The sequence below is a fragment of the Augochlora pura genome, chromosome 1 (genome assembly GCF_028453695.1).
Source record: "Augochlora pura isolate Apur16 chromosome 1, APUR_v2.2.1, whole genome shotgun sequence".
Classification (NCBI taxonomy): domain Eukaryota; kingdom Metazoa; phylum Arthropoda; class Insecta; order Hymenoptera; family Halictidae; genus Augochlora; species Augochlora pura.
In genome coordinates, this window is record NC_135772.1 from 6,779,318 (window position 1) to 6,794,088 (window position 14,771).

Below are 14,771 nucleotides of genomic sequence, written 5' to 3' on the forward strand. Positions count from 1 at the left end.
ATCAGTGGAGAGAATAATTAGCAGATTATTCTCCCGTGAATTGCAAAAGTAATCAGTCAAATAATTAATACGTTGCAGCGAATTGTACTAATTTACATTACGATATCCGTAAGTTAGGAAGTCTAAAAATTAGACCATTTTTATTATTGTGATGTTGGTACAGTTAAGAAAGTTGAAAATAGAGATTTATGCTCCGACTTATCTCCGACTAAGTTGCATTTTACATACTTAGACATGCATCTAGGCACGCAATGTACGAAATTCGCAGCCTAGTTGTGACTTTTGCTTGCACGAACGAAAATATAAAAATAAAAATCACCTTGCAATCTGGAACGGAAAAGTTGCACGTTTCACCGCGATTAAATGGCGTTTCATTAACTGCTACCTCTGGCAGTAAACGTATTTGGCACTAAAATGACGGTACAAGCGCGATTACGTGTCTGTCCGGCCGCGAGCGTCTAACAAGTTTACCTTCGGGGAGTCAAATTCACGCATAGGTGCGCAAGTGGCAAAATTGCGAGAAATTGCAAACCTGCCCAGTTGTTTATTTGCAATGATGACACGGAAACACGGCAGAGTAATCGTGGACAGGCATCTTTCTTTAACCCACAAGAATTGTTTTCTGAAAAAGCATTGTCCGTTCTTGTCGAAGAAGTACCGCTGCAGAGAATTGTCTTGACACTTTGAAAGAAAATATCATTTGTATTCGCTGAAGAAGTATCCCCACATATTTTAAACGGAAACGAGTTTCAAGTTTGTGATATTTGAAATTGACGCATAGATTCTAAATTATTTACTGTGTTCTCTAGAGATATATCGTTTCGTTAGATTGCTCTTACATCTTCTAAAGTAAAGTAGATTTCCATTTTCCTTTTTAGTTCATCTGATCCTTAAATGAACATTTTCATGAATCATACCTGACATTCTAAAATATAAGGACATAGATACATTATTCAAAACTATAATTTTATGTTTGAATGTTATTTTTCGAAGGAATGTTTCAATCGATGAAGATATTTCTTTATCTTAGTGTTCATCAAATTTACATTTGCAGTACTGACTAAAATGAAAAAGTGTAGTAAAAGAAATATAATATTATTATACTATTTTTGTAGCTTCATATTATATTGATATTATATGAACGTTATTCTACAAATTCAAATTCTACAAATTAAATAATGTAGCTCCTGCTTGACTAGGTACTTAAAAATGGAAATTTGGATAATTTTACAGTCGAGTCAAGAAATATCTGACAATCTCAAATCACTGTTAAAATAACTAATGTTGCAAAACAGGTCAAGTATAGAATAAAATTAAAAATGTTATTCGAATGTGATTTATTTAAAAAATGTTCAGTTACAGTGAAAGCTTTCGATTCTTTTTTTTATAAGAAATCTGACCTGGACCGAGGAGAACGAAACAGTGAGCCAATGCCAGGAATGCGAGTGACGTTGAAAGGCCGCAGGCTCTCTTAGGAAGTAGCAGCAGGTTCAGAGTTAACGGTGTTCTGCCCCCTCTATTTTCTCTGCTCTTATATACTGTCTTCTCTTCGGTCAAGGACACTCGGAATCAGGTCATTTGCCACCGAAAATTGTTGAGTATTCAATCGGGGTATACGTGGGCATCTATCTACTATCATCTACATACAATTATCACCTGCGTAGATGACCTTCAGCAACATTATTCGATTAAAACTATTTTTGTACAAAATAAAATATTTTGTTAAATAAATAATTTGCAACTGATCTTCGGCATTTTTCGAAAATTTATGGATAACTTAACTCGTTTTATTTAGTCAACCATGAAGCATGTCCTAAAGAATTTCTCAGTTTCGTTTCAAAGAATGTATAACCAGCAATCAATTTTCATTGTCTTCGAATCATGAGTCGATTTAGAATTTTTTTCTAAATCCATATTCTCATAAAAATCTGTCATTATTAGACTAGAAGATTATTTATGGTAAAAATAAAGTAGGTATATTATATGTTTTTATCCGTTTCCACGTTTCCCTGTATTTCAGTAATTTTTCTATACGTGATTACTTCATTGACCATAATGAACGTCTGGAAATTGGATAAAAGTATTTACACTTTTCCGGAAATCTAACGAAAGGCACAGCAAGAAAGATAAAAAGTGATATTCCATAGTTAATTGTACTCGAGCGAAGCCTTTGATAAAATCTTTTCTGCCTGGCGTCGACTTTCAAAACGCTGCCCTAAAAAGATGCACTCCCCTAAATCTCCGTGACTACACACGATGAATCAACGCTGATTATTGCTCGGTGTTACGATACGTATATTCTCAAAGTGTTTCGTAGAGGCGTGACCGGAAGCGCGAGCACGTTTCCTCGGAACGCTTGAACTTTCTCTTAAACCCACATCCGCGAGCGTATTTACCTTGATGATTCTGCTGTGAATTTCTTGTTTCGTTTTCGTAAACGGATGCAAACTGTCCGACGTCATTCGTTGCTTTTGTACTTTTATTTAAATTCCATATTTCATATTCGTTTTAACCGTGCATAACTTACAAGTAGACCGTAGATACAAGGTAACCTCAGATATGAAAGGCACCCAACTTTGTCTGCAGCCTCATTTCTCATCTTTAGAATGTACAGTTCGTATAAAAAGCATTTCTTAGACCTCCTTTACGCATCGACAGTTAACCCTTTGCACTCGGATGTACCGTTCCAGGAGACGTAACGCAACTACCGATAATTATGGTATTTTCAAAATTAACAATCCTTTTTTTATTTAAAAGTTTAAAGTCACATCAACATCTAGGCCATTAGCGATATTTTTTGTTGGTAAATCTTAGTTAAAAGGATTCGGATTTCTGCCGTTGTATCATTTTATATATTTTTGAACACTTTGAATGCAGCGCCAAAAATATGTGGGAGAATTATTTGCACTGATTTGAAAATTTATTTTTACACTAATATATTATTATACGCTTCCACGTTTGATTAAAATCCGCAAAACGTAAGAATGTGGAAAAAGTAATCGATGTCATACAATTTTACTTCACAATTTTACTGTGATGAGATAAAATACTTATTACCCACGAATAAGTACGTTCGAATTTTTGGTGACCGATAAAATTCTCCGGGTGCAAAGGGTCGGACTTTTGGTAATGAAAGTAACTCACCGCAAAATGGTACCCCTTCAGGCAACCAGGAGCCATCGGTCTGACACTGTCTTCGTGCAGGACCAAGCAGTTCAAAGCCACGCTCGCAAGAGTACGTGGCCACGGTGCCCTCGAGGAACATGGTGTCCTTAAGAAGGGCGTCCCCTTCGTCTATGACGTCTTGAGCACCTGTTCCCGTGAAGCGGACGCTGCTGTGTGCAGGTGCGCCAGGGTAACCGCATCCGGCACCGTTGCAGCCTGTAATCAAATCAACACATGGACGTCAGCGAAACAAACTCAATTTGTTTTACTTTCGTTCAATCTCTAACTGCTGATAAAGATCCTCGGTCAAATAAACCATGCATTTTTTTCGCGCAGATAACATTTTCATTAATGTTTAACGAAAAATTAAAATGTTTATCGTAAATATAAAAATACGCATGTCTGTCTTTTGCCTGTTGAATTATGGTTCAGTAACTATTAGTTTGAAACACTTAAATCCTTTCCAGTTAGATTCGAACAAAATTTCATTCACTCAATATAACATTCCAAATGTTCATATAGTAAACGATAAATTTAGCGAAATCGTGATTATCATCAGAGAACATTCCAAAAAGTCAGTTTCACAAGTAAATTTATGAAAAATTTAATTTTTTCGCATACTCTTAAAGGACGTAGTGTCGAAGATATATTATTATCAGTATACTAAACTTTAAAGGCATTTTTCTGGAAATTATGTTTTTTAAAACGGTGGTCTATGATATCTCAAAACCTACCTGACCAATTGACTAAAAAATTTTTATTTTCCCTTTTTTTAGGCCTCCGTAGCTTAATGAAACATGCAAAAATCAATAATTGAGTTTCAAAGCATCGCCACTTTTTAAATTGTGGACATTTTTCTCTTTTCCAGCATATTCTGCTATACCCAAATTCATACTAATTAAGGAATAGTCACGTTTTGAACTATGGATACCGTGAGTTCGTGAGACGATCTTTTTTAAAAGTAACCACGTTTAAGAGTATGGCAGTGCCATTTATTTTGACTTTATCTGTTCCAAAAGATCAGAATGAGAAACATACAAATAAACTCATTAATTCGATTACGAAAGGTATAATAGTTTCTTTGCAAATAATTTCTTAACAAAGTTTAAAAAAAAACAACGCACTTGACACCGGAATACCCTCATAAGTCCAAGGGAAACTTTGGGAAAGAAGCCATAGAACAGGAAACCGTTTGGAGAAAGTCAAAATATCTGGAATACGAGCGCGGAACATTAATGTTTGATATGTTTTATTTAATCCAATCGTAATGTTAGAACATAGTAAAATCCGTTATGAATGTGTCTAAGCAATCACGGTTTGCTAATGAATACTGTTTATACCTCGTGGATTATGAAAGTTATACTTGATTCAATTACGGTTCAATTATCTTCCATCTCGCGTGAACAGCGGTTCAATTTCTTCGCGGCTAATTTACACGAACAATGCCACATTCTATTGTCCGGCCGGCAATCGGTGCACGCGCGCGCGCGTCACGGTGCATGAGTGACACGCAACTCACATCATCACGCGCGAAACGCATTCGTTAGAACCGTTGCGAAGCGGGACGTTGCCTCACCGAGCGTCACCAGCTCCTTGAGCCGATGATTTCAATGATCGGCCAAGCCTTGTGACCTCCGGCCACGCGTTCAACTCTCCAGTTGTTTCCTTTTCTTTTACCACCCTTTGTTCTGCTGGCACGTGTTTCACGCGATTGGAAAAGACGATTGTCGTTTTTTCGAACAAAAGAGCTCTTCCTCATCAGAACTCTTTTTACGACTATTAAATGCATCGTACGCGACAACCATCGATGACTAAGAGTTCATAAGAATGGCCACGTAAGTCTATTGTCGGCCACAATAGTATTCTATTCAATAGCCATTTTAAAACCAAGGATCAAGATTTGGTTTTCCAATTTCTTAACCAGTTGTAGAGAGAAATGAGAGCTACTTGAGATCATTTGAACTAATTTTTTCCAGGGCAAATGCAATCAGCGGCTTTGTTTGCAAGTTATTAACGAAAAATTGTTATTTATCTATTATTTTATGTCATTGACCGTCAGTGTCCTAAGCTTAGAATTTCCAGGATTCGAGGTGGAAAGTATAAAAACAGTCATAATGACCGCATAAAAACAGCACAATAATGGCTATATAAAAAAATGATATCATTTATTAATCAAGGAAGCACGTAGTCACATTAGTGCATGACAACGCTCGGTCGCGTGTTAGGTAAGCTGCGAAAGAAATAATAATCAGCAGGGGCTGGGAAATTCTTCCAGGAAGACTTACGGACTTACAGTTAGCTCCAAGTGCTATCACTTGTTAAAGCTATCGCTACATTAAGTTGCTGGTACACGTTTCAAAAGAGTCGGAGATTTCTTAGTCTCCGTGTCCATACTGTCCACGGCGTGCACTGTTATCGACAACGAAGAATATTTCAATTGCGGAAAAATTTCAACGGGACTTGCGATCATTTTGATCCAATGTTGCAATCAACTCATTGCACTTGTCATCTTTTAACGGTGGAACCAAAGTATTGACCGCTTACGTCAGATTTACGAAGTCGATTTAGATTCAGAAAAAGAGTGTTTGAAAACACATGAAAATAAAGTAAAAAGTTAATTCAATGCAATTTTATTAAGGTAAGCTAAGAAATCATTAAAAATGTGCGCCTTAAGAAGTAGAACTCGTTGTACGATCTTTATTATATTTCTTCAAATAACTACATAAAAAATTATGCCACTATACAAAATGTTTCAAAATGTACTCTCGTACAATACATTTATGAAAAAAGTAGTATTGTGTACGCATAAACGGTAGAAAAGTTAACGGTGGTCCAAACAAATATCGATAAGACGATATACAGTTAATGTAAAAAGACTTTAATATTCCTTGAAGCTGACGAAGAATACCGAAGGATGTTTTTCATATTTGGATACAAATTAACTGTGCTCTAAATAGATCGAAAATTTTCGAGTTTTCTAGGAACCTTTTCCAACTCTTCTGAAGTGGTGTTCTTCCTAGTGAAAAGCGTCTAGAATAAAAATTACTGGTAAAGAGCAACCACCACTCATTCGATCGACGATAACTGCAGCCGGACGACAGTCGAACAAAGAAGACATCGAGCACAAACAAAAAGAATCGTCGGCGTTACGTAAAGGAACAAAGTGAAATTTCGCGAACACAACTCGTCAGTTTATTTTCCTCGGACACACACGATTCGGGTTGTTGGCGCACGACGCATAGCCAATGACTTCCTAGATGATTGCGCGATGGCCGCAGGATGCGAGCTGCTTGCATTATCGTTTCCGTTACGGCCTCGTGGCGTTTCTCTTCTGCTTATCTGCTCGCTTGGCCACCTTGCTTAGCTACCAAATATCATCGATTCGACGTGGTCTGCGACGTTTCGAATGGAATCCGCTAATTCAAAGCGAATCTAGCAAACTAGACTGCAAAAGTTCATGCAGTTCCACGTTCATATATGGATTTACAATCGAAATTTTGATTAATCTCGCACGTTATGCTCATTACCAAATAGAAAGGAACTAATTACTAAGTCGGAGATTTCGATCAATCTTCGTGTAAAGTGCTAGACTGTGGATTTTATGCATTTACGGTAAAAACGAGAAGCAACTTGGAACAGTGAAAACAGAAGAAGAATCTAATACATGGAGTACCGATGATCTCTTTTTGATTTATTTGTTAATGGAGCTGATGATCTAATCGATTTTAATCATTTTATTATTTTCTTTTACCCATCGGTAATCACTTTTACATCGCAAAATCTAAAATTGCATTCAAATCTGCGTTATTTAATTAAATTCATTTTAATGTGAAATATCACACATGAAAGGTAAGAATATAGTCATTGATGCTTGAAATGTTAAAAATAATCTTACATTATTATTGATCTATAAATATGATTTAGAGTTTGCATTTTGCAGAGAAACCCAGTCTATCGATGTTTATCGAATTATTAATGACCTTTCAGCGAATTTAAAACAATCATGACTATCGTAAATGTTAACCCTTTGGCGTATCGTTATCTTTAGACTTATAATACTGATTATGCTCATATTTATTGTATGACATTTTAAATCTTTAAATCATTACTATTAATAATATTATTACTATAAATGATTACTCTTTTGAGCTAGGTTGGTTAAAAACTGCCCCAGCTTTTACTTAGCTTTTTATGCATGATGAGACATATTTTAACCCACTGCGAATAGTTGAAGTTACTCGTTGTCATACAGTTTAATGTTTATGTAACGTTTTTCGGTTGGAAATGCTTGTATGTAGTAACGATAAATGCGGAAATAAATGAAGAAAGTGTGTACATATCAGGTACATATCTAAGTTTGAAGCTGCGAAGTGGTGGGACTGTATATATCTCACAATTTAAGTTATTAAAAGTAATAAAATAATTTATAAATTCGTTTAAATTATTTAGAACTTATTGAAATGTTATCATTTGTTTTCTTATTTGGAGTAACGTTCCATGTTAAATAATCGAAAGGAATGTTTTTCTCCACTTTTTTATAATAAAAAATAATCCGTGCAACTAGACTTTCTATTTTCTTTAAAATCGTGTTCCTCAAAGAGTTAATTAATGGTTTCTTTCGGTGATACAAAGTCTTGTTTAGAAAATATATTATTCGTGTAATATTTCGCTTTGGTGGTGAAAACTGAAATCATTATTTAGAATGATCTGTGCAAGACGCTTATTTAGTATTAGCAACGAGCACGTGGTTCCGACAATTCGCTCACATCTCGAAGGAAAAGTGGATAACCAGGGCAGAAGTAGGTGAGAGAAGAGGAAGGTCGAGTACCGCCTTCCTTCCTCTTCATCCTTGCCCGCCATGTACTCCCGTTACTTCACGGAGCCGTGGGAATTTAAGAACTGAGCTGAGTTGATTAAAACGCGCCGATCTTTTCTTTTCAAGTCAGAAATCGGCGAACGTGATCTTCTGTTTCGCCCGCATCTAGAGTGGCATTGACATTCACATGATTGTTGGTTCTATCATGAGGCTGTTCATTACATATATCGGTGCCTACTATTAACACTTTGCGAACCGGAATCCTATTAACAAACCTTTCAATACATGCGCCACATACGAAATGAGTTTAGAAATTTTTTCTAAGAAATTATCACTGTTTATTATCAAAGTGGATTTGTTGATCTACAATCGAAGTTGACATTGGTATTATTACGAAGTCTTTAGTGTTAATTCTTTGCACTTGAATGAAGAGTTGAAAGATTAGCATAAACCAAAACAAGTTCTATATTTGCAAAGTGAATACTTTATAAATTGTCGAAAATTTAAGCGAGCTACAAGTACGTGGAATACAGATTTTATCCATTCATGGCAAAAATGTGTAGATCAATCACTAAACCGTATAGATAATAGGATTTAAAAATATTTCTCTACCCACTTTAACTTTTTAAAGATACTGAATGAGAAAATACATATTATTTAGCTGTTTCTTATTTTTTTGAAACCCATTCAGATAATTATTGTTCTATACTAATATTTGTAGGATAGGTGAAAGTAAATACGGTGAATATTGTATGCATAAATTAAGAAACAACATGTAGAATGTAAATATTCTAGAATGGAAAAAATATAGTCAAACTAAAGAGTGTGAACAGTGACTTAAAAATTTGATTTTCCACTGTCCACTTTCTTCGACAACCGAGTGAATAAAGTTTTTTCCGTTTTTTGTCGTATCCATTCATCTATCCGTCTAGTTTCTAGAAAAGTAGTTTGCTGCAACTAGCAATTTCTGCTTTCACTGTGAGCCATCCTAGATCCCGGCGTCTGTCGTCGTTCGAACTGTTTAGTTCTCAGGCGATGAAAGATAAATTCTGCTAACTGGTGAAATGGCAGCTTTTATGTATTCTTTAACTATGCACTTACTTAAATTCTATTTACTTAAACTCGGCTCATTATAAATTTTTTAATGAAACGTCGTAGTAATATGTTTCTCGTAAGGTCGCGTTTGACGCGTGAATAACTTTCTGCAGGTTAGAATCATTTGCAGAGAATGAACTTGGCAGATTTATATCGTTTCGGATGGAACGGTTCTTGCGAAACATACCAAGAGGCATAGGCGAACTTTAGTTTCCTGATTAACCTCTTATCTTATTGTTTATTACAGTGCTATGGTCTCAAGATTTGACATCAATTACTCCTTAGTAAGAGAATTCATACATATATTCGCTGTTGGCGTATATTAACACATTGTGTGCGGGTACATTTTGCAGCGGAATTGTACCGGGAGCGGGCGTTTTGCGCATAAATTTAGTTATTCAGTTAAATCTCAATAGATCGAAAATTATTTAATTTTTTAACCAACTTTTCGTATTTTATATTGATATATATAAACAAATATATAAATAGAAATATATAAATAACAACCATAAGTATCAAGTATCAATCGTTAAAAAACGTACTAGTACGTGTCCCGCATACAATGTGTTAACTGTAAAAATAGAATGTTTATAAGTTTAACCGATGTGAACTAAGTATATCCATATTTATTAAATTTAATCACGTGTCAAACATGATATTCTAAGGCAGAACCTTAGAACCTTGTTAACCTTGGACGGCGGGGCTCGGGTTTACTATGACTCAGAGTATTAGAATCGTCATTTGGGTCTTCGGACTCAACTTACGACGATTAATTTTATTTCGCACTTTACTTTGACAAACCATCTTTGATTATAATTTTATATATTTTATTCAAATATGATTGGCAACTAAAATTGTAGACAACCTTTGGAACCGTCGGTTGTATAATTGTCAAAAAATTCCGTTATTTGAGAATTAACAGACTCAATTATCACAGTACTGTCTGAATCCATTAAAACTTCCCATTAGCTATTTCCAGCTATTTTCAGAAATGTCTGCGAGAGTGTACCGGTTCTGCCAAGCGTTTATTGTCTTGGCATTATTACTACAGTTGTTAAAAGCCTGAGAATAATATAAAATTAAGAGTTGAAGGCAATAATAGAAAGAAAAGTAATTAAGGATCTTAACGGTGCCATGAGAAAAGTAGGTGGCAATGTTCTCCAAAGTGTTTATAGTTTTATAAAACATAGAATACTGTAATTGAAATTCTCAAGTAGTATATTGAATTTCTTTACTCCGAATGATTATCACAGTTGCTGCCTGTACTAAAGAAAGTGACTCAATAAGGTGAGCAACAGTAACTACTTTTACCAATACATGAAATTACCTTAACAAACGAATCAATTAACGTACATCCTGACGCATCAATTGTTTGCTAATAGTTCGTAACCGATCCGTATGTTTTCATAAAAGATTTCTGGAATATGAAAAGATACAATTTCAAAAATTTTCTATTTTAATATCTGTGGATAACAAATTGAAACTACGACTTCAATTACTTATGTACTTCAATAACAAAAAATTGTTATTTCACCCCCTATTGTTGTTAACACTTTTCTTGTTGTTTACATTTTTCTAAGTTCCTCTATTTCTCATATCTTCTTCAATCTATGTTAAAGATAAATTTCTTATAACGTAAAAAAACTGTTACTTGTTCAATTCAATTATGTGTCATTTAGCCATAAACGAAAGTTAATATATGTCTAATTATTAGAGGAAAGTATCGAGTAGATAAGAGGATTGAGAATATATGGTTATTGAAAGGAAGTACCAAACACGCACGAGGGTTAAGAGATGTGTAATTATTGGAGGAAAGTATCAAACACGTTCGAGGGTTAAAATATATGTAATTATTGGTGGAAAGTATCAAATACGTTCGAGGGTTAAAAGACATCTAATTATTGGAAGAAAGTGCCAAATACGCTTTGACACGCTTGATTAGTCTTAAAAGTTCACACCGAAGTCTTTCCCTTACTGGTGTTAAGTAAAATATCTGTTAGATCGGATAGCAGTGTCGCGGGATAGGTGCAAGATAAATAAACGAATAAATCGGAGAAGATCGGAGATAGAGAAATGAAAGATTGATAAAGCCGGAAGAATGTAATTAGTTGGGAACACGGTATTCAGGAAGCGGTTGGAAACGCGTAACAGAAAAGTGTGTGGGAAAATGACTGAGAACTTACACTATACGAGAAGGGAGAGATAGTTCAACGTGAAAATGGCATTTTTTTGCTGAATCGTTTTTCACACGGGTATACAATGCAGTTTAATCTGTGATTCCCCGATATCTCTTCTAATGGCACCGCATGAACGCCTTGCAGAACATAGTGTTCGATCATGTAACAAAAGAGAACCACAATCGAGAAAATCGCTTTCTTTTTGTTGCAGTGCAACGGAAAATAGGCCACGTTTTAATCCATCTGCCATTAATTACGTTACTGTAATTGCCACCAGACGATATATTCTATTTAAAATATTATTGGCTATTGTCTGAAGAAACATTGTCACTGCCAATGGTGATGATCATTATTGAATCTGTATTTAACATGTGGGATCAGAAAATTTCTAGAAAATTCAAATAATATATTTAATTACTATTTAACCGAAAACACTCAATGCATCAAGAAGAAAAATTAACTTAAATTACAATCACGATAATGGTTGTATTGTCTTTATTGCAGACGGTACTATACATTACTATTGCGAAAAGTAGAGAGATATGAAAATAAATATGTTCTTTTAATAACGCCTTGACGATAAAACGTTAACACCATAATTAAATAAAATTGAATCGAACTTTTTTCTTGTATTGTTCTTCCATTTTACTATATGGTATCGTGGTAAACTGGCAGCTGTTGTAGCTTCTATTTTCCTGTTTCGCTGAAGCGTAGAAAAACAGCCCCTTCTACATTCGTTCAATCAGCTTTACAGAGTAACTATTACAAAACTATTTGATACAATATTCTATCTTTTTCATTGAACGTCGTTCATATTTCTCGAATGAAAATAATTCTTTATCTTGGATATGAGAAAAATATTTTCTTATATATTTCTTAATATTATACTTGAGAATTACTACAGTTTCATTACTTATTTAACTTTCTTGTAAAACACTAGAAAAAAATTTAATTATAAAGTGTACCTCATCATCAGTTTTATAAGCTGTTTAACTTTTCGATAAGCGCAACAGTTCATAAAAACAGATCGAACATTTTCTCTAAAGTACTACTTTTTACCCAAATTGCATAAACATCAGCAGATTGCGCTTTATTAATTGCACCATTCTATTGTCAGCTATTATCTTTTCAAATAATAATATAATATATTTGAGCAGTGCTAATCGATTTTCTTTTACGTATTTTGGAATTTAGTGGCTAATATTTGAATAAGTTGCCAAAAAAAATAGAATTTACGTAAAATGTTCGTAGCTATTGATCAAAATGTATCTAAGCACTGCTATTCACGGGTCAATATCAGCTGAGACATAGTGGGGAATCAGTTAACTAGTGATAGAACTCGCTAACACGTGCGACTCCGGCCGGAAAAGGTGGTTGTCACTCTGCGGTACTATAATTCGTTATACCGTAACTCAATCATTGGAAAAGTTCCTCAATTTTGCTAATCCTTTTTAGCAAGATCTAGCGAACATTAAGAAACCTACCATCCATTATTTCCAAGAATCACGTTTGTTCTAAAATTGAACAAGAATAAAATTGAAATAAACATATCTGGAGTGTAATTACTTGCAAATATATTTTTCCTCTAACCAGTGGAAGAAGTTTTGCCATTTTCTTTGCATTACAGTTACAACAGATTGTGTACACGGATAAACAAACACGCAACGTTTCAAAACAATAGCGTGAACGTTTTCTCTGAAATTCTGAAAGCCTTCTGCTTTTTCACAGGGAAATAATCCCATACCATTATGCTTTAAGTCATCACATGATAGGTCATTAGCATTTTATCTCAAGAATTCGAAAAGCAACATCATAACTGCTTTAGAGAAAGTCTATTAAGGCATCCGCCTTAATTGAAATCTTTCTAAAAGCTTCTAGAAAGAAATTATTATTCCGCGTCACCGTAAAAAAAGTCTGGAAACGTTCCTTTTTTGTACGAAGATCCGCCAAAGTGCAGCCATAAACCTAGTTTATTCTAACTTTCTCATTCTCGGTGAACTCTGAACGAACATACGTGGTTTCAATGCCGCGTCAAAGAGGGCATCTAACAACAATAAGAATGAAAATAAAAAAGACGAACCTCGCAAGGCTAAGGCAACGAAGAGCAGAAGTAGCGCCGCAGTACTCTCCATTTCTTCACAAAAAACTGATCCCAACGGGAAACGAAGTCAGTCTCTTCACAACTACTTCCGGCAAAACACTTCAGACGCGGAAACGTTACTAATCCAGCAAGGGGTAGGAGGCACTCTTTGCAATCCCAAGTGTTTTTCACCGCGGGGCTAACGTCATTTCGGCAACCGATTCCGAAGAGTCACACCTGCAACCGGAAATCCTCGGGAGATGAACCTTCTTTTCTGTTTCTTTTTTTTTTGTCTCGGTTTCTCTCTTCCGAAGCCGAGGAAAGTATCGATGCCGCGGCGTTAAGCTCAAGGATGCACGAGGCCGGAGAGCGACCGGCGTGAGACGATCTCTCCTGAAGACTGAGGTGCTCCGATACATGCAAGCAACGTTGTCAGAAACGGGGACAAACGGGACACCGGTGACGTCACGCGTATAGTAGAAGTGGCGATTGGGGTGTAGGAGGGGAACGGATTAGTTCTTATGGTTGGCAGTGAACGGCGTTAGCGTCGATTGTGTGCGCCGGCATCTCCCGCGATCACTACCAGAGGGCTGACTACTTGATCCCTTTCCCTCAACTACTTGATTTCACATCGGGCTGCACACCTGTCTTAACCGCCCCTGTGAGAGTCACGCGTCGAAGGGTTCGTCAGAGCATGTCTCGGTACGTACAGATCAACGGAGTCTTACTATAGAAAAGCACGTTAACGACGAAACAATTTACAATCATAGCAAAATCAGGGACTACTCCGTCAATGTGAGATAAACCAATGAAAATAGTTAAATTTTCCAACAGCTTCCTAGGAGAAAAAGTACATCGCAATATATTTAAATTCCAGCTTTCTGCCACCACAAGCTTCTTCTTCATCGTTATCTCAGATAGACGCGACTTCATGTAAAACAAAAATGCGATTCCGCTGTAGTGCTATGCCTTGCGACATAGATCCAGGAAGTCCATTACGTGCACCCGTCAGCACCATGACGATATTACAATCCCATGTATGTTTTCAGACACCGTTCAATGGGTGAAGTTGTAGAAACGGCCATCTTTGAAAGACAATTCGAATTCCTAAAACGGAATTGCGGATGCTTCAGGATCCGCGACCTTTGAAGCGTAGTTCCATAATCGTCGCGTGATGATCGTCAATCTTTTCGTCAAGATCCAAATGTATAGCCGAAATTAATGGGTATTTCTACGTGACTGGCACTTCTACGAAACAGTAGAATGTAATTCTAAACACTTCTCTTATAGATACCCTCATCGCTTTTTATAACTCTACTATAAATGTGGCCTAAACCGTAGAACTTAAAATAGGCTGAAATTTACTAACTGGACAAGCCCTCCTCATATATTCCGATTTTCGTACAATTTTCTGGCAACGTTGCCTGGAAGGTAGTCA

The 14,771-nt window shown here is 35.8% G+C and overlaps 1 protein-coding gene across 1 annotated transcript in view; it reads right to left on the reverse strand.

Moving 5' to 3' along the window:
* LOC144479018 (uncharacterized) overlaps positions 1–13,710 on the reverse strand; it is a 36,813-nt gene extending 23,103 nt beyond the window's left edge. Inside the window, exons 1-2 of the mRNA XM_078197476.1 lie at positions 13,334–13,710; positions 3,145–3,381 (exon numbers count right to left, since the gene is read on the reverse strand). Of these exons, the coding sequence (XP_078053602.1) occupies positions 3,145–3,381; positions 13,334–13,385 (289 nt within the window). The 5' untranslated portion in view covers positions 13,386–13,710. The remainder of the gene's footprint in view (positions 1–3,144; positions 3,382–13,333) is intronic.
* Positions 13,711–14,771: the final 1,061 nt, after the last annotated feature.